Source organism: Equus asinus, chromosome 24 (assembly GCF_041296235.1).
Source record: "Equus asinus isolate D_3611 breed Donkey chromosome 24, EquAss-T2T_v2, whole genome shotgun sequence".
In the NCBI taxonomy this organism is placed as follows: domain Eukaryota; kingdom Metazoa; phylum Chordata; class Mammalia; order Perissodactyla; family Equidae; genus Equus; species Equus asinus.
This window is the reverse complement of record NC_091813.1, coordinates 20,165,432-20,186,000: the sequence shown is the minus strand read 5'-3', so window position 1 is coordinate 20,186,000 and position 20,569 is coordinate 20,165,432. Positions and strand designations below refer to the sequence as shown.

The 20,569-nt window shown below is 37.2% G+C and overlaps 1 protein-coding gene across 3 annotated transcripts in view; it reads right to left on the bottom strand.

The window, feature by feature from the left end:
* Nucleotides 1-1,326: 1,326 nt before the first annotated feature.
* TTK (TTK protein kinase) overlaps nt 1,327-20,569 on the bottom strand; it is a 38,008-nt gene continuing 18,765 nt past the window's right edge. For 2 of the 3 annotated variants that reach the window (XM_014859758.3, XM_044757437.2), the window contains 11 exons: nt 19,346-19,482; nt 17,862-17,988; nt 15,133-15,225; nt 10,074-10,231; nt 9,792-9,943; nt 8,631-8,755; nt 7,140-7,220; nt 3,902-4,078; nt 3,438-3,522; nt 3,015-3,112; nt 1,327-1,578 (listed from right to left, as the gene is read on the bottom strand). In XM_014859758.3, coding sequence (XP_014715244.1) covers nt 1,492-1,578; nt 3,015-3,112; nt 3,438-3,522; nt 3,902-4,078; nt 7,140-7,220; nt 8,631-8,755; nt 9,792-9,943; nt 10,074-10,231; nt 15,133-15,225; nt 17,862-17,988; nt 19,346-19,482 — 1,320 coding nt within the window. In that variant the 3' untranslated portion in view covers nt 1,327-1,491. The remainder of the gene's footprint in view (nt 1,579-3,014; nt 3,113-3,437; nt 3,523-3,901; nt 4,079-7,139; nt 7,221-8,630; nt 8,756-9,791; nt 9,944-10,073; nt 10,232-15,132; nt 15,226-17,861; nt 17,989-19,345; nt 19,483-20,569) is intronic. The other variant, XM_014859759.3, reaches the window with a different exon arrangement.

The window sequence follows — 20,569 nt, the reverse complement described above, 5'->3', positions numbered from 1 at the left end:
ACCATACGATCCAGCAGTCATGTTCCTTGGTTTCAACCCAAAGGAGTTGAAAACATGTCCACACAAAAACCTGCACACAGATGTTTATAGCAGTTTTATTCAACTGCCAAAACTTGGAAGGTACCAAGATGTCTTTCAGTAGGTGAATGGATAAACAAACTGTGGTTCATCCAGACAATGGAGTATTATTTGGCACTAAAAGGAAATGAGCTCTCAAGCCATGAAAAAATATGGAGGAACTTAAACGCCTATTACTAAGCGAAAGAAGCCAATCTGAAAGGCTACGTACTGTAGGATTCCAACTTACGACATTCTGGAAAAAGCAAAACTATGGAGACAGTAAAAAGATCAGTGGTTGCAGTGGTTGGGGGGTAGGGAGGGATGAATAGGTGGAACACAGGATTTTTGGGCAGTGAAAATACTCTGTATGATACTATAATGATGGATACATGTCACTATACATTTATTCCAACCCATAGGATGTACAACACCAAGAGTGAACTGTAATGTATACTATGGACTTTGGGCGATTGTTATGTGTCAGTATAGGTTCATTAATTGTAACAAATGTACCACTGTATGGGTATATTGTTAGTGGGGCAGGCTATGCATATGTGGAGGCAGGAGGTATATGGGAAATCTGTACCTTCCTCTCAATCTTGCTGTGAACCCAAAGTTGCTCTAAAAAAAATTCTTAATAAAAGAAAAAAGGCTACTAAAATCTAAAAAAGAAAAAATATTGGGGAAGAGAATACTATATGATAATACCTTTAATTAACCTATTAGATTCAGTCCCAGAGACTCTGGGACCGCATTTGTAATTACTCATTACCAGCAAGTCATGCAACGAGGGCATGTCCTGACAACTTACACCACGGAATCCTGCGCGCTACTCTAAACACCAGAAACAGTGGATGATATGAAGAATCAAAGGCAGGATTCAAAGAGCCAAGTGCAGTCCTGAAACTCTGGACCACATTAGTGCCATAAAGCAATCAGAAAATCTATTTGAGAACTCAAACCCTTCGGAATTTTTTTCCAAAAGTTCATTTACTAAGGTTTACTCTCATATCTTCCCTTAACCCAATTTTTATTAAGAATTTTGCTGCCACACCAACAATACATTTGCTCGAAGAAAATAATTTTACAACTTTGACATTTTAGTGTCATTTTATGCTCCAAAGCTTTATTTACATAGTTCTTCAAAATATATTTCAAGGTCCACCCACTATTCCAACTGTGAAATACCAAATAGATTAGGTTTCCAGGGAAGCATAAAAGAGAGAAAACAACCCTGTAACTTCATATATACAGTGCTAGTAGTGGTTATTATTTTACAGTTTTATTTTGAGGATAATCCACTGAGTTTTCCCGTCAATGACATTTTAGAGTGAAGTTGTCTTCAAGAGCAGATTTCCACAGAGAATTAGGAGTATAACAGTCCAATATATTTGCTGGGCGATTTGTGACAGTTTATAAGTAGCTTGCAAATCATTTTTTTTCCCATTTTTTTTCAAAAGTCTTGGATGACGAAGAGGAATCATGCCTGTCACCACTACTATAGTGCTCATATAATGTCTGAAATTAAAAACACACACCTGTTTTGTAACTTTTAAAATTAAATGTATTACCCGATTAATAAAGATAACTCTACATATTCTAATATGTAGTCAATTTCTCTCTTGTTCTTATAATTAGGAACTTATGCTATAAACTATTGGAGATAATTAAGAATTTTAAACACCTAGCTTGGCCTAAGAATCAGCTATCACGTTGCAGCTCAGTCTTCCCGTATGAGAAATGTAATACAACTACGAATAAGCATATGTGTGCCTTCAACGCCTTCTTGATCTCCTTCACTTTTTCTTAAATAAAGTCAGTTTGAGATAAATTCCTATACTGTAAAATACACTCATCAGAAAACAATACATATTTTCAGATGATATTTAAACTAGTGAACAGAAGACATTAAAAAAATCATACAAATTGTTACATCAATAAGTATTATTAGCTATATTAAAATCTATTATTTAAAAAAGGATTTAAGACTAAGCCAACATCTAACTTATGAAGATGACAGACCTCTTTGTCATCAAGGAACATAGAACCTCAGTGATAAAGGTAACTAATCTGACTCAATTGTATTTACAAAGGGCTTTGAACAATACACTGGAACACATGTGAAACAGAAAGCAAAATTACCAAACAAAGTTTGTCCACTTTTAATTCCTCAAGTCATTGATTTAGCCATCAGCACTTGAGAAAATTTAAGAAAGAAATTTAATTCATATCATATGAAAGCAAATACAATAGTGAATGTACAGTAAATTCCCTCAGACATGTGTCCAAATTCTTGACATCTGAGATTGTCTTTACCTCCACCCAGAGAGCTAAGAGTGTTTTAAGTTTGCATTATTTTATAATAACATTATAACTGAGATATATAATTAGTAACTGCTTGTTAACTAAACCAGTTGGTCAATAAGCATACACAGGGTTCTAGAAATGACTAGGTGTTTGATGACAGTGAGATCCAAAAATCACGGTATAGATCTAAACAGGCACTGGGAGGCTGAAAGCCCTGAGATGCCTCCTTTGAGAAACGTGTTGATTCTCATAGACAGTGCCACAGAAGTCATTACATGTGACAAAGTCTATGATTTCTCTAAGATGGTTTAAGAAAAAAATTGGCCAGAAGAAATGAATTCAAAAGCTGTGTTGAGAATGGTGTTGACTTTAAAAGCCAGACACCTCATTAAATTTACTCCAGTTGAGACCCGATAGCAATCTTTTGAACGCACCCTATACGACAATCCACTTTCAACTGTGCTGCCTGCACAGTAAGAATGTAAGTCAAACAAATCTCTATTTGTCAAAAGGCACACGTCAAGTATCTAAATGTAGAAATATACTCCATAATTGATCTGATGACTGGACCAACTTTTCTTCGCATCATCTGTTTCTTGAAGCGTCTAACTAAACTCTGTCTGTTGATAGGGAATAGAAATACTCACTTTAGCAGCTTTCAAAATGGAGTTAGGAGAATTCAGACCAACAAGTTGGCCCAGAACATGTTTCATTTCTTCAGTGGTTCCCTTAGTCATCTGGTTACCTGTAAAATAAATATAATCACTGACACTTTGGTACCACTAAGACAAATATAAGTTCATCTATAAATACCCATTCTGTTGAACAGGACAATAACTGGCATTCTTATAATTTATCACTGACCATAGCCCCTTATCTAGGATAAGTAAAAACGAATGCCAGCAAGTAAAGAAAGGCAATTTCATTTATTTTAGTATTTAGCCTAAAAGGAAATTCCTCAAGGAAGGAGGCAGGCTGAACAAGAGTACCCAGTTCAGATTCTGTTTTGTTACAGTTAAAAGGCTGTTTATGTTAGTAATGTGGTAATGAACAGCTTTCTAAAGAAGTACCTGGATGAGTTTGAATCTGAACATATGGATGCGCCAGGAGCTCGGGAATGGATATCCTCTGCTTAGGGTCCCTTATTAAACAACACTATAAAAATAAGATTAATTTCTTAAAAACAAAGCAAGTTTTATTATGTAACATTGATAACGCATTTTTCCAAATTGCATCATATTACAGAAATTGCTTTCTAGAAGATTAATTTCCAAGTCATTTTTGCAAAATCCCCAAGTAGTCAAAGTATTCATAAGTTTTAAAACACCTTCAATGTTATATGTCAATTATATCTCAATAAGAAATTTAAAAACATCTTAAAAGGAAACTTAACATGTCTTAAAAAGCTAATTCAGTCAGCAGTTCCTTTCAATAGACCAGTTACATCTAAGCCCATCATTTCAGCTATTTTTTTAAGCAAACAATTAAGTATATGAAACATTGATTTTCTATATCTTTATACTATTAATGTTACCTTTAACACATCTTGAAGATCTTTCTCTGGAATATCAGGAAATTCGATTTCATGATTAGGGTCAATTATGGCATGTAATTTAGAAATCTGATTAATTATATGCTGAAATGGTGTTTTCCCATAAGTCATATAGTACAAAATGCATCCTAAGGACCAAACATCACTTTTGGGGCTTATCTAAGTAAAAAAAGAAAATAATAAGTTGCCATTATTTTAATATAAAATTAAATGTAAGAATAGTATCTATCTATATATAACCTAATATTTAAAACCATAGCTAAACCTCAATGAATGTGCACATACTGGATTATGTTTACATGACAAAACATCTTTTTTCAGTTTTTATAATATTTGGTTATTTTATCAAAAGAGATGAGCTTAACTTTAAATCTTTCAACAAACTCATAATTAAAATATCAACTGAAACAAAATATCACATTCTTGTCAACTTGTAAAAACAGAAAAACCCTGCAAATTTTAAATTTACTTGTTTTCCCCAGAATTATTTGCTTATAATAAATGTTTATATAAATTCACAATAGATAAGTATGTGTAGGTTTGAAAGGGTTGTTTAAGCTGAGCTCCCTACATACAAGAGTACACACCGCAGAGCCAGGCAGCGCTGGGCATGAACCCCGGCCTCACCAGTAGCTGCTAATGCTGCGCAGCTGATTCCGCACCTCTAACATAGACATAATAAAAGTATGCTGTTGTGGGCATTAAATGGTATGAGACATGGTTAAGCAAAGAGGATAGAGTCTGGTTATAGTAAGTACTCAATAAATATTACTTATTATTAAATGTTCATTGTATTAAAATCTCATTAGAAATAATGCAATATCATAACATAATTACCTTTTTAACTCTAAAAAGAACATGAATAAGACCTAACATTGCAATAGGCATAATAAATGACAATGGGTAAATTCCTATTTTAAAAGATAGATAAATAAACATTAAAACAAAATATAACCATATGCTCTCCACAAAGGATAAATCTAAACCAAATGACACAGAAAGGTAGAGCGAAAAAAGAAAAGAAATGGACATATAAACATAAAATATAAAAAAATATTAAGAAGGGGGAGGCAGAGACTGCAATGTTAATACTGGAAAAAGAGAATACGGCAAAATCCTTTTAACAGAAGAAAGTCATTTTATAGTGATAAAAGGAACAACCAACCAAGAAGAGACAATAATTACAATCTTCTATGCAGTGAAGCCATGTTGAATAGAACTATATTAAGCAAAAATTGTATTAAATTCTTTTTTGCAGGGCGAGATTTTAACATGCCTTTCAGAAGATGACAGATAAAATAGATCCCATTATACAAACACAAAGAAAATTGAAAATTAATAAAAAATAACCTCTTCTTCCTCCAACTGAACCACCTGGAAATTCAGCCCATTTCTGAATAAAAATCATGCATTAAAAAGAAGTAGGGTTCTAGGAAAATGGCACTGGCTGTGGCAGTTTTTCCTCCTCTCCAAATCCCCAGATAAGACAGAGAAAGTAGCCTGATAGCAACACCATGAACACATGGGAAATATTTCCAACAAAACCAGGTGAGAAAGTATCCCCGTGAACCGCAGAAGCGGGTATGTGAACGGATGGAGACAACCGCCAGGAGCCACAAGTCCTGCAAGGTAGAGGCATTTGAAGCAGAATGCAGAGGGAAGGAATGAATGTGCCCAACAGAAGCCGGAAGAGAAGCCCGGAAGATGTGGCAGGTGTTCGGTGGAAAGCAATCTGAGGACGCAGCTGCATTAGGAGGGGTTTTGAGGCACTGCCTCACAGGTTGGGATAAAAATTTGTCTTCTATTCGGAATCACTAAGGCCGTTAGATGCAGGTGATTCAACTGAATTGAGAGTTACAAATACATATTAAATCACTGAATTGACCACTGAAAAGATCTGAGCTGCAGGTGAAACTCAAAATAAATGTTATCTTATAGAAAAAAACAATATTAAAACTGCAATCACAAGTTTTAGAAATTAATGAAAATAAGAAACATTACAGTAAAACCCGTAAGTAGCTGCTAGAGTAAAACTCCGTAAAATGCAGTTTTAAAATGTTTTTAATTATAAGCAAGAATACTAAAATTAAAGTAGGTATTACTTAAATCCAGAAGCTAGGAAAAAAATAAACCTAAAGGGAATATAAATAACAAAGAGAAAAGCAGAAATTAATTACAAAGCACATGAAAACAGAATTGATAAATAAAATCAAGACCTGGTTCTTTAAAATCAACAAAACCATGGCAAGTCTAATCAAGATGAAGAAAAAAGAGAAAAAACAAATCTAAGTATTAGAAGAAAAGAAGAGGCTAAAACAGAAATACAAACAATCTCACGAGAGAGACTCTGGCATAAATTTATGCCAGCTATTTGAAAAGATGTTTAAAAGCCATGATTTTCTAGGAATAAAAATATAATTTAGTAAACAAAAGCAATTTATGGAGAAATTATTTTGAGCTGGACAATGTACTAAGTGCTTTATACGTTTTTTCATTTAATCCTCAATTTCTTCTAAAATGGGTATTATTTGTAAGCCCAATTTACAGACGAAAAAACCAGGCCAGGTAAGTCACCTGCCCAAAGACAGTTGTTAAGGAAGATCTCCGAGTCCAGCACAGGTCCCTGGGACAGCAGTGTGTGCTTGCAGCCACTCGGCCACATCCCTCAGAGAGAGGATTAGCTGGGAGCTGGAGGTATCATGGAAGGCAAAACGGGCCCAACCAGGGGTACCGAGGAGGCTAACACAAAGCTCACTGAGGGGGTGAAATAAGACAGGTGGGAAAGCAGCCAGTGGCAGGCCTGGAAAAGTTACACACTAGAGTTGCACTTGAAAATGCAGAGTTCACAAGTGAATAAATGCTAAGAAATAAAATGTAAGAATCAGAAAGGAAACAAAGAAGACTTCAAAGATTATCAATTCAATGTTATTTAAGGTGTCCAAATCAGAGCTAATTTAGTCTTAATTTTTTCTTTAATTTTAAAACTCCAAAAATATCCTAGGTGCATTTCTTGTAGCAGCATCCTGAGACATCGCTATATTAAAAGCACGGCCTCAAATCAATAAAGAAGAGTGAAGTTGAATTCCATGGTAATCTGCTTAAGAAGGCAAAGTCTGCGAAGGCCTGAAATGTTTTAGAAATTAAAGAAATAACTTCCACTTATGTCAGGTTCATTCCCTGCGGATGCCAGGTAACTAGGATGTAAACAACCTTTGTTTACCTTTGATTTGGATTTCCCATTCTCTCTTGAGGAAGACATATCTTTGATTGCTTCTGGTGGCATATAATTCACTGTACCAACCTATTTGCCAAATCACAGAAAATACAAATCAATGAAAATATTTCATCTGCTTTAGATTTTAAAAACACGAATGTCAGATTCTTGGAAACTTGAATAACTACAGATTTCAGTAATATATTTGAAAATTTCAAATAACTGACAACAATATTAAGACAAATTTTTTCACAACTCCAGTGAAATGAATTAGGCTCGTATTCAGAAAATTGACTCCTTTCAGAATGCTGAGCTTTTTCTATGGTTATGGTGGGCAACAAGTAATGTCTATCTTAAAAACCACCCAGACTAAAATTATATTAATTACCATAAACGTTGAGGGAGTTGATCAGTCACTCATTTCTGTGCTGGAATAGACACAGAATGCTTTTTTTTGATACCAACCAACCAACCAACCAACCGACCGATTAGAAAGAATCCAGCTTTGTCTCTCAGGACTCCCTGGGTGCGTGTAAACTGGGACCAGGTGGATATCTAAACCCTGTGAGCGTTCCTGCCATGGGATCATGCCAACCCCACAGTGCACTCACTGTACTCTAAAATCAACAGTTCTGCTTTCAAACACAGAATACCCGTACTATGTATTCTGGTACAGAATACCTGTACCTTCCATGGCTTTGCCATAGAAGATATCTCTAAGCTGATTCACAACCAAATGTCCAGTCATATTTTTGATATAAAGAGGAGCGATTGTCAAATAGAATTGTTTGAAGGGCATGCTGTTCATCTACTCCTCCTAAAAAAAGTCTAGTTTTACTCCTAGGGTTAAGGCAGATCCACATCACAAATACGTATGCATGGAACACATCATCTTGGCTCCAATCATGATTATTTTTGGTTATTCTTTGGTATCATCACTTTGATTTTTACGGGGACACTTTACTAAGTTTGCTATTGCATATCCTATTATGAAAATGCGGTTGAGTACAATATTTATTATGGTGTTTCCAAGATGAAGGCTCACTTAAGAATTTTTTTTCTAATTTAAATGATAGGCAAACCTTTGCATCTCTAGAAGAACGAAATAATCTGACCTCATGGACAATGAAAAACATGTGATGGCAATTCCCTCTTTGGTAGCTACAGGAAACCATGAGCCAAAGCATCAGGTCCACTCTAGCGTCTGACCAAGACGATTTCCAAGGCAGGCACTGCTGCTTCTCCACCTCAGCTTCAGGAAAATCACTCCAGATTGCTGGACATATTTCTACCTGATCTTGACCTTCTACACTAAATTGTATTTATCATGGTTTTGATTTGTTTTTATAGTTATACTATCTATTCTTATAAAAAGGCCTCAGATCCTTTGAAGAATAAGGTAGGTAAAAATCAAATCCCCACTAGCAAAATAATTCTTCACAGGCGAAAAGGAATTGAACTCTACTGTGTGGTAACCAACCACTGATTACGTCTTACCTGAGAGTCTTTAACGATACTTGTTGTATCTGGCTGCATTTGGTTTGCAATTCCAAAATCAATTAGCTTTAGCATTCCATCAACTATCAGAAAGTTAGCAGGTTTCAGATCACTGTGAACAATGCCTTCAAAATAAAAGTCCACTATGAGACAGTTTAAAACACTCTAAAGACAAAGACAAAAAATTTCACAATCTACAGGCCAAGTGGATTCCTTCCAAGAGTCAATCAAGTTAAATATCCCTTTTTAATATAATCTACAGACACAGAGCCCTGCTCTGTGCCCTGCACTATTCCAAGTTTGATGCCTGTATTCAATCATGGACTCTTCATACCAATGTTGAGGTAAGAACATTATTATCCTCATTTTTAGGTGAGGAAACTAAGGCAAAGAGAATTTAAGTAATTTGTTCAAGGTGTCATGGCCTCAGTGAGCGTGCCATGAGTTGAACTCAGGCAGTTCAGTGTCAGAGTTCATGCTCTTGACCACTGTGATCCACTGTCCACTAGACAGCATCGCAAATTACACTGGCAGACGGTAAGACCCTAATGCTCCTGACACCTCCGTTCTCGATCGCTGTTGAATTATCTTTTAAAGTACAGGAAGGGAGACATCAGGAGAAGACAAATTACAATTGTCTAGGTTAACAGTTATTTAATAAATAAATAAATAAAGGTAAAGGCAGAGAAGCCCTAAAAGAACCATGCTCGAGTAAAAGACCAACCCAGAAGGCAAGGCTAACAGTTTAAAGAAACAAACTCCCACATAAGGCACACGATACAAAAAGACTAGGAAAATGAGTGAAGTAAACAGCTCAGATTATCGAGATGCCCGAACGCCTGCAAGCCTCAGATCTGCTATAATCCAAGCATTTGGAGACCCAGGATTCTGGACCATGCAAACACTGAGAAAGATGCATTTCGCATTCTGGACGCGTTCTGGATGCATTCTGGGTGTGGGGGCTTGAGTTCATGCCCTATATCCTTTGGTTAACAATGTTTCAAACAAATGTTTTGTCCCTTCAAATTTAAACAAACTTCCAAATATTTAGTTTATCTAGCCTAAAGGTGTCAATAGCCATACCTTAAAATTAGCTATATTTCTCGAAGGTGACACTATTAACAATATTTTAACTTTACAAATAAAACAATTTTAAAATACCATGTTGATGAATTGTGTAAACTGCCTCCAACATATTTTTCCAGTAACTCTTGCGTTCCCAGGGATTGATGGATTTTTTCTTTTTAAGCCAAGTATTAAGATCAATATTTCCACACTCCATTACCATGTAGATGTACTGGTCTGTGATTTCACTGCCATTAAAAACAAATAAAAGTGACAAAACAATGAATGGTTAGGTTATAATATTAAGATTGAATAAGTATTTATCTGAAGAATTATAGCAAAAAAAAGTTTTCTTTTCAAATTAAAAAAAGTTCTTACTAATCATAAAGTCGGATGATCTTATCACTGTGTTGTTGTAGTTTATTCAGATAAGCGATTTCATTCCGGTAACTCTCAATAGTTTGATTATCTGCTTCCTCCAGGTTCACATACTTTATAGCATGTATCTGTTTATTTTCAGTCAACACCTGAAATACCTGTAGAGCAGAACAAAGGAAAGAATTCAGAATGTACTATCTATACACTGTCATAACACTTCCAAATTTATTAGACAGAATTTTAGGTTAAGGAGATACTGACACGAATTATTAAGTGTCTCAGCTTATTTTGAGTATGGAAGGAAAATAACAGCTTAGGAGAGAAACAGTCCATTCTCAACTACCTATGACAATGGCATTCAGTAATCAAAGGCATAAACCTAAAAAGTTTCCACATCGATATAGAAGAAAGGACATTTAAATTCATATACATTCATAATACTCTGCTGGACGCCTTTAACAGGGAAATAACCTAAAGAAAGACATTCAAGCATTTTAAGGAGAAGGCTGGAATAAAGAGTCAGTTATTTCACAGATGGCTTTTTTTCCCTTCTGCCAGAGTTAACAATGCATTCATTCATGTGGTAGAGAATATTTAAAAATATGAACTGTAAGCTATTAGTATATTCAGTTGTGAAAAGCAGATTTAGGTCCAATTTTCAAAGTCAAGTTGACAGGAACAAGATGTTCCTGTAAGCGAGTTGTCAGCATCTCTGAGGTCCCAGTCAAAGTGCTCTGGCCACAGCGACAGTCAACTTCTCAGGAATGTTGACAGGACAGATAGTACATTCTGAACAGCAGAAAACACTGCGAACGTGTCTAATGCTCAGCGAACATGCAACAGGGATGGCCCTTCTAAAACTCCAGACTTCAAATACAGAATGGCGGGGTAAGCCAGAAAACTGTAGTCATTTATCCCTTTGACACATGAAGTGAAACATCATTTATTTAAAAGCCATTTAACCTTGACTACCCAGCAGATACTGTCACAAATAAGACAAGAGCCAAAGTGTATATGGGGTTCATGCATTGCAACTGCACTAACAAGGAGTTTATCAGGCCGTCAGGTGCAGCTTAATTACTTTTAAATTGTTAAATACAAAACTAACAAAGTATTACCAGTTTTATTTGCAAACACAGCAAATTAGAGGACCAGGGGCCTGTAACAGTAATAGGGCAAGAGGCAGCAGAAAATAGCAAAGGAAGAGCTAAAAGGAATTTTAAAATAGCATAAAGCCATTTTGTAAAGAGCCTTACAAATCTCAGGGAACTGCGAGTATCTACTGTTCGTGCACCCCACTGACACCCCTGACCCCGACGGCTATCTTATATTCCTATGCTGTTTAAGAAGGTAGAAGGTATGAGACGTCTTTGAGTCATAAAATAAAATTTCTAAAATTTAAAGATTACAGAACACACTGAAACAAAATATAGGATTAAAAATTCAAGAAAGATTAGAAGGAAATACCGGCATTTGAGTTCGAGCTCCCCCCTTAACAGCAACCTAACCTGGGCAAGCTACCAGCCTCTGAGAGAGCAAAGTATTAGCAGTACGTCGCACGTTGGTCATAGGATGACTGCAAGCACAGTCTGGAGAGCAGCACATGTGAGCCGCCATCATTAGACGGTCGGACAGAATACAGGGGACATTTTAAAATAAATTCCAGGGGCCCACCTGGTGGTGCAGCGGCTAAGTGTGCACGTTCTGCTTTGGTAGCCCAGGGTTCGGCAGTTCAGGTCCCGGGTGTGGACATGGCACTGCTTGGCAAGCCATGCTGTGGGAGGTGTCCCACATATAAAGTAGAGGAAGATGGGCACGGACGTTAGCTCAGGGCCAGGCTTCCTCAGCAAAAAGAGGGGGATTGGCAGTGGATGTTAGCTCAGGGCTAATCTTCCTCAAATAAATAAATAATTTTAAAAAAACAGATTCAAGTTGTCATGTATATTAGAAAAAAAGATTTGCAGGATCTTAAAACTATTCATATAATAGGATCTCATAAAGTAGAGGAAGATGGGCACGGACGTTAGCTCAGGGCCAGGCTTCCTCAGCAAAAAGAGGGGGATTGGCAGTGGATGTTAGCTCAGGGCTAATCTTCCTCAAATAAATAAATAATTTTAAAAAAACAGATTCAAGTTGTCATGTATATTAGAAAAAAAGATTTGCAGGATCTTAAAACTATTCATATAATAGGATCTCAACATTTTTGATAAAATGAAAACTTTTAATCAACTTTTTGCATGTATATGCTTTTACTCCCCCATCGTCCCTGCTCTGGCAAAACTCCAGCAATAACAGATGAGCTGGACTGGGTAGGCCTTCTTTCCATTTCAGAGACAGCGCCAGTCATCATTTGTCAGCCTCATGGGAAGTTACTGAAAGAACCAGAAAAGCGACTGTCTTCGACCATTTCTATTAGCCCTGTGACCTTTTGAAAAGCTCCGAAGAAAAAATGTTTAAAACATTCTTAAGATTAGTCTACATTCTCTGAAAACATTACATTAATAAATATTTCACCTTAACACTATTAAAATACAGCCAAATAACTAGTAAGCACTAAATATTAACCAAAGAATTTCTAGTAAAGCAACCAAATCAGGTGATTCAGATATATTGATAAAAATCAATTGGGGCCGGCCTGGTGGTGTAGTGGTTAAGTTCATGTGCTCCGCTTTGGTGTCCCAGGGTGCACGGGTTTGGATCCTGGGTGTGGACCTATGCACCACTCATCAAGCCATGCTGAGATGGTGTCCTACATACAAAATAGAGGAAGACTGGCATAGATACTGCTGAGCAACAATCTTCCTCAAGCAAAAAGAGGAAGATTGGCAACAGATGTTAGTTCAGAGCCAATCTTCCTCACCGCCCCCCCAAAAAAAAAATAGAGGCTGGCCCAGTGGCATAGCAGTCAAGTTCACGCACCCTGCTTTGGCGGCCCAGGGTTTGCCCATTCAGATCCCAGGCACGGACCTATGCACTGCTTATCAAACCACACTGTGGCAGGCACCCCACATATAAAGTAGAGGAAGATGGGCAAGGATGTTAGCTCAGTGCCAGTCTTCCTCAGCAAAGAGAATTGGCAGTGAATGTTAGCTCAGGGCTAATCTTCCTCAAAAAAAAAAAAAAAAAATCAACTGCATTGTCCCTTTATTCCCCTGCCCGAAATGTGAGGCAAAAGAAAGAATAAGGGAGATGCATAAAGACAAGAAACTAATTATTGAACAATTGCTACACATGATTATGTACATACCTTATTTGTAATAAGTTAACAAGACAGTCTCAAGCAAGTCTAGTTATTGTGAACTGGCTTAGAAAATTAGAGTAAAACAAAATGAAGCCACAGGCTTTGTTTCATGTATCATCCTTACCAACTTATACCAAAACAGCTGAGGAGGGACAGTTCGTTCACTCAGAAAACGCTTCAGTCTGTTAGGTTCTAGGCACTACCCCAGATGATGGAGCAAACATCATCGAGCACATCAGACATCCCTGTCCTGACAGAACCCACGTTCAAACGCATGGGCACACAAACAACAAACTAAGCCAATTACAGAGCGTGTTAGAAGGTAAGCCGCAGAGAGAAATAAAGCAGGAGGGGAATGGCGCTCACCTGCATCGGAAGATGGGAGTTGCAGTTTTAAAGAGCATGGTCAAGGAAGGACTGATTGAGAAGATACTTGAGCAAAGACGTGAGGATATCTGGAGGAAAGTCGACTCTTACATTAAAGTAGACCAGGAGAGCAAGGACAAGTCAATGAGACTAAGACTAGCAAGGAGGCTACTGTGACAATGTAGGTGAAAAAATGATCACTTTGGTTACTTCGACCAAAGTGATAATAGTGGAGGTGAAGAGAAACAGGCAGATTCTGGATATACTTTGAGGTAGAACCAACAAGACTTGCTGATTGGCTGGATGTGTGTGTGAGTAACACGAGTCAATGAGGACTCCAGGGTTTGTGGCCTGGCAAGTGGAAGAATGGGGTTGCCATTTACTGAAATGTAAAACACTATGGAGTAAGAATTATGTTTGGGACATAGTAAGTTTTAAATATCGAGTGGATACCCAAAAAGAGATGCTGAGCAGTCAATTTGGAAATACAAGTCAGGAATTCAAAGAAAGGTCTGAGCAGGGAATCTAAGCTTGGGAGTAGTCAGCATATATACGGTATTTAAAACCACGAGACTGGATGAGAACACCAAGGAGTGAGTGAGCTTGGAGAGAAGAAAAGGTCAGGGACCGAGCTCTGGGGCACTGCACCGCTGAGATCAGGGACTGAGGGAGACTGAAAGGAAAGGCCAGCTGGAGAGAGGAAAACAGAGAGCCCAAGTGGAAGAAAAAAGACTCAATGAGAGAAGAAGAATCAACTGTCTCAAACGCTGCTAAGTTAAATAATCCCAAACAGAAGCCAAGAGATGGATTTGGCAAAACTATGGAGGTCACTGGTGATCCTGATAACACCTGTTTTTGTGAGTGATGAGGGTAAACACCTGACCTAAGTAGATTTAAGAGAATATAATGAGAAGAACTGAAGATGGTAAGTTTAGACAACTCTGTTGAGACGCCTTCCATCAAGAGAATTAGAACCACATAAAGCTAGAACTCAGACACATTTAGGAAATGATCTATTCCAATTCCAGACTAAACTCGGTTTTTGAAATGAAAAACTCTAAACAAAACAAATTCCGCTAGTCAAAAACTTTGCTAAATTGTTCTAAGCACATTAGTTAGTATTTACATCACGGTCTGACTTAGAAAGATTCTTTTGTGATAATACATAGCTGTCATTTGTCACCCCAAGTCAATGTTAATGTTACTAAAGAAGAAACCTGGAAGCACGGGACAATGGGGGAAGAGCAGAGAACCACATCTAAGAGGTAGGTCCACAGAGAGACATCATTTGTAGAGGGAAGGGGACGGGAGCGGGGGATGGGAAGAATCTTTGACTCAAGGGCAATATGGGCTCCTAGAAGTTAAGAAAAAAGAGAACAAAAGGGTAAAAAAGACAAAAAAGGGATAGTTCAAAATATTTTTATTCATTTCTTAAATATTTAGGATACATACCTTACTTGAACCTCCACTTCCTATCTGCTTCAATATGGAATAAATTCTTCCTTTAACTGAAATGCACTCATTTGTTGAAGAGGATGCTGAAATCTAAATAATTAAAATATATAAGGGTTCAAAGGTTCAAAAAATATGCCTCCAATTTTGCCACTGTGAAATGCTTCCAATTTTGAAATTATCTAAAATCTTAATTAGATATTTGTCACAATATTTTAAAGAGGGAATTTACATACTTTAGTCAAAGAAATAAACGTATGAAATTAATATATAGACAAACTTCCAAGGTTTCCTTCTAACTCAGCTTTACTTCTCAACATCAATACATAAATGGAAGATTTAAGGGGAAAGGAAACATTCAATGTCCAACATACAAACTCATAAGCTATCATTTTTCTGTTCTTATCTATTCTTTTTTCTTCCATATACCGCTTTACTTACATACATACAAACGTAAACACACAATTATATCTGGGTTCTTTTTCCCCACTTAGCATTATATTATAAGGGAAGCAGTGTTCTAAGGTGCTAAGAGCTCCAGAGTCAGTCAGACAAACGCAAATTTTAGCATGCCCCCTTTCTGCTGGGTGACGTTCAACATCCTCCTCAGCAAACTTTAACGGCTGCACTGTACGACTTGCCCCTTCTTCCCTTCCCTTACGCTGGCGCCTCTGTGGACCTGCAAATGCTTTGAACAGATGGAGCATTATGAGAGGACTGACTCTGAGCTGACAAGGAAGCTGGAACACACAGAGTGTCTGATGAGCTGCTTACCAAGTTGAAACAAGTCTGAATAAACCTCAATGTAACTAAGTCTTGCTTTAGATCCCAAATAGTAGAATTTCTCTCAAGTAATCCCCTTCCATATAATACAAAAGATAAGGATTCTAATTTCTTCAGCGTCTAAAGTTGAGAGACACTGTTGAGTCGTGAAATATGTTTTCTGTAAGAAAATATCAGGCTTTGAACGATGCACCTGCTATTTTTCATTAAGTTGTAATTTCACCAACGTCCCCCACTCAACTTCCTTTCGGTGCTTCCTCTCAGACTTAAAATAAAAACTTCTGAGAGAGAAGAAAGCAGTTCAACATCTTTCTCGCCTGACTGCTTACAGTTTTTAGAGTAAAGGAATCCTGACATTTCTGATTCAACAGCAATGGGAAGTTCGGTTTCCTACACAGCACATCCCACACCCTCTCAGTCCATCCTCCTCACTGTGGCCTGAGTCATGTTTTCAAAATGCAGATAAGAAAATTTCACTTTCCTGCTCCAATCTGCCCCACAGCTTACGATCATCCCTCTTGGGATAAAACTTAAAGGGCCCAGTGGAACCCTAAGGATCACCCGTCCTGCTTCCTGGGCTCCACCCACACTCGGGCCTCTTTTTAAGTTCCCTCCTGACACTGGCCTCTTCTAGAAGGCTCCCTCTGGCCCCTTCACTTGGTCTTCTCCAACCTGACGTTTAGATTTCAACTCAAATAGGGCCTGACATGAGTAATAGCTCAATAAATGTGTTTTGAATGAATGTGTGGGCAAACCTGATCATCTTTCTTTTTCTCCTTTGTAATTTATTATACTGCATCAATCCTTAAAACACCATTACCTCTTTCCATATTTAGTATAATCTATCGTCAGCTAATTTTTTTTGTTCCATTATTTTTTTAATTGTGGCAAAATACACATAAAATTTCCCATTTTAACCATTTTTAAGTGTATAATTCAATGCCATTAAATACATTCACATTCTTGTGCAACCATCACCACCATCCATCTCCAGAACCTGTCATCATCTCCTATTGAAACTCTGTGTCCATTAAACAGCTCCCCATTCCTCCTGCCCCTCCAGCCCGATAACCATTGTTCTATCTTCTTTCGGCTAATTTTCTAATGTCTTGATTTGTACAGTTAACTATTTGTGCTTTGTCTTTTTGCTGTTTTATTTAAATAACAATTGCTGCTAACTTGTACTATTTACTAAGCACCAGGCTCTGTCGTAAGAGTTACATATATCTATATTAACTAATTTAATCTTTACAGTCATCCTATGGGGTAGGTAGATTTATTATCCCCATTTCAGATGTTGAAATGGGTGCAGAGAGTTTCAGTTAATTTAACGAGGTCACACAGCTGGTGAGCAGTGAGGCCGAGATTCAGGGCTAGCCCATCTCCCCTCGAGGCCCCTGCTTCTTGCCTGATTAAGCTGCTTCTCAAGAGAGCAGATTTCAGTTATGGACATCAGGAGAGGGCTTAAATTAACTCTCCAGATGGCAAGCAGTTGCCTCACCAGCAAAAGATTTTTTCTCTTATTTTAGAACAATTACTTTATAATATATGCTAGTAGCATCTCATATTGTATCCTGATATTCTTCAAAATTTACTTGTATGTTAATCAGCCAATGAAACGAGGCTGCTCACTAACAGCTGGCTTAAATAGTTAAGTGGATTAAAAAGTAACGTAGATTAGGAGAAATTTTATTCAGCTCCTCAAACTGGACCCTCCAGCCTAGTTAATGAAAAACCTTCATTAGCTTCCTCAATAAGTAACCTCTCAAAGCCACGAGGCGCCCGTACCAAGATATAAGAAAAGTGTTACCTAATGGGACTAAGAATGGGTAAGTCCTAACAACTTTCAACAACAAGTCCTTTCCTAACAACTAGATGCTGTAGGAATAAAATCTACGAAATAGACCATACCTGACATACACCATCATAAATAAAGCTTATCGAACCTGTAAATGCTGAAGTGGCGTAATGGGGATCTGCCGTGGTGGCTGCTGGAAACAGGCGAGTTGGCTATAAGGTGTTGACAACTGACAAGCAGATGGAAAGTCATTCTTTACAACTGGAGTTCTAAAACTAGGAGAGATTTTTAAATTTAAAACATTAAAATTTTAAAAGCAAGATACTGATTTAGTTTTTGTGTGATTTTAAGGGGTCAATATAAATTTAAACGTGTTCCATCAAACAGAATCCAAGTCAGTCTTCACGGTATAACTGAATCATGTATTCTAGATATACCATAACCAGAAATTTTATTTTGGGGAAATTCCTTCGGAAAGTAATTTTTGTCCCTCGGACAAGAAATTCCTGTTAGTAAAATAAGTAAGATGGCATTTAAAATACGGAGTTGGGGTTATTTTATAAGAACTTAGCCAAGGCAAAGGTCAGTCCCTGGCTGATCACAGATTGTCTGAGTGCTTTTTAACAATAAGGTTTTACAACAGCCTGCTAGAAAGATCTGAAAGCTAATTACATCAGAGGAATTTGGCCCCTGAGCTTGCAAGTGTGCAGCTCACCTTCGTGCTCTGCTTGTCTTAGACACTGCTGTAGCCTCAACACCCAGCACAGTGCTTGGCACAAAGGAGTTCCCAAATATTTGTGGACAATAAATAATCTAATTTCACAAGAAATAACTATATCACTATTTTAGTTAGCAATCATGCTGTAAACTATTCTAAGTATAATAAAATGAGGTAATATATAGCAAAATTGTATTAAATAGGTAAGAGATTAGGTTATAAAACTTCTAAGGCCAGTTGTAAGTGAGATCAAGATTACATTGTGAAAATAAACAGCAAAAGTCATCATGGACTTGAGTCATCCTCTAAGACATTAAAAATATAATCACTTGTTCAGGGATATCATGTGCCACCTCCCTTTATTTCCTCTCTTTGAAATATCACTAATTTGCTCTTGCAATATCGCTGTTTCCCGTCAGTCAGCACTGACCATCCCATCTCTTCACTCACCCCTCATTCCCCTCCACTCAAATCCTATACCCTTGAACACCCTCAGAACTATGTGACCTGTACAACCAAGCTTTTTCAGAAATTATCACACTCTGATTAACACCTCCTTTGCTATAAAATGTACCCACCCTTTATCTGCTCTAGGAATGCTCACCTCTAAACATCTCTCTCCATGACAGAGAGGTATCCAGGTGGCAACGGATGATTATCAGGAAGTTTTACACGCTTATTTATAGGTTGTAGGTACACATTACAATATGACGGAGACTTTCACAAAAATCCTTAAAAATATATTGTAGCCACCTTCCTCTCCCTATTTTACAGATGAAAAAACTGATGCTGAGAAAAGTAAAAAGTAATATGAATTTGGAAAGTCTTTAAAGTAACAGAGCAGGATTCAGATCTATTTGGCCCCAAAGCCCATGTTATTTCTATCATACCAAGCTACGAGCCAAAGCAATTACCAGCTCATGTAATCATCCAAGTTGCTGCTGCTGGGCGTCTTAGAAACAGATTTTGGATCAATCCATTTAGGTGCTGATATTGGGGGTGACTGCTTTGAAATGGAAAAGCCAGGTTGCTCAAAAGTGGTTTGTTTCTGCTAAATCAAAATAAAAAACATTACGATTTAGAGATTTTAAGTTAGTCACCTGTTGAATAGTCTTATAAACACTGTAACTTATAAAAGTAACAAAATTATGAAATACAAAAGCATGCTAAAATAGGTAGACGTGTAGTCAGACTTTCAATAACTTTTTAGTATAGCTCTTTTACTCTAAATTCTTAAGCCTGTTATATTCTGCTCAAAGGGATTACAACCAGAGGGAAGGCACAAATATTGTTTAACAAAACAGGGTCTGATGTCCTCCCCCTTCAGGGCTAATGTAACCAGTACCGAACTTTCATAATCTAAATAAGTACTCTGTGCTTCTGAAAACTAAGCTTTCTTTAATCAATAAAACCACATTGTCCACCTTATGTTAAAATGACCAAATAGTAATTATTTAGCAAAATTTGAAATGGCAAATACCTATCTAGTGCTCTTCTCCCTCATAAGAGACAGAGCCTGTAAAATTTATCTCATACAAATCTCAAAGCAATGACGAATGAACATCCTCTACAACAGAGACTGGCAGTTGGCAGCCCACTGCCTATTTTTGCAAATAAAGTTTCACTGGAACGCAGCGATGCCCATTTGGTTACATATCGTTGATGGCTGTTTTCATGCTATAAAGGTAGAGTCAAGTAGTTGCAACAGTGACCGTCTGGCCTGCAAAGCCTACTAATCTTTTACAGAAAAAGTGTGCCAACCCTTGCTCTGCAGCATCTCCACCAGATAGAGAACCACATTTTGCTTGAACACTTAGTAACTGAGGATTCTACTGTCCAAGGAGTTTCACTCGAATTTAGAGACAACCTTTAGTCATTAGAAAGTATTGCAGATATTTAGATTAAATCAGTTTCTCTATTATAATTTCAACCCACTGGTCCATATTATGCTCTCAAGAACCACAATGTCTAAATCTATTACACTTTCTACATTTCAGTCCTTTAAGTTTTTGAAAATAGCTGGCATGGACACTATATCTCTTTTCCCGGATAAATTTTCCATTTCATGTAAGATTTCCATATATATATATATATTTGGATCAGTGGTCAGGATGGTTGTGAGAAACTGTCGTACTAAG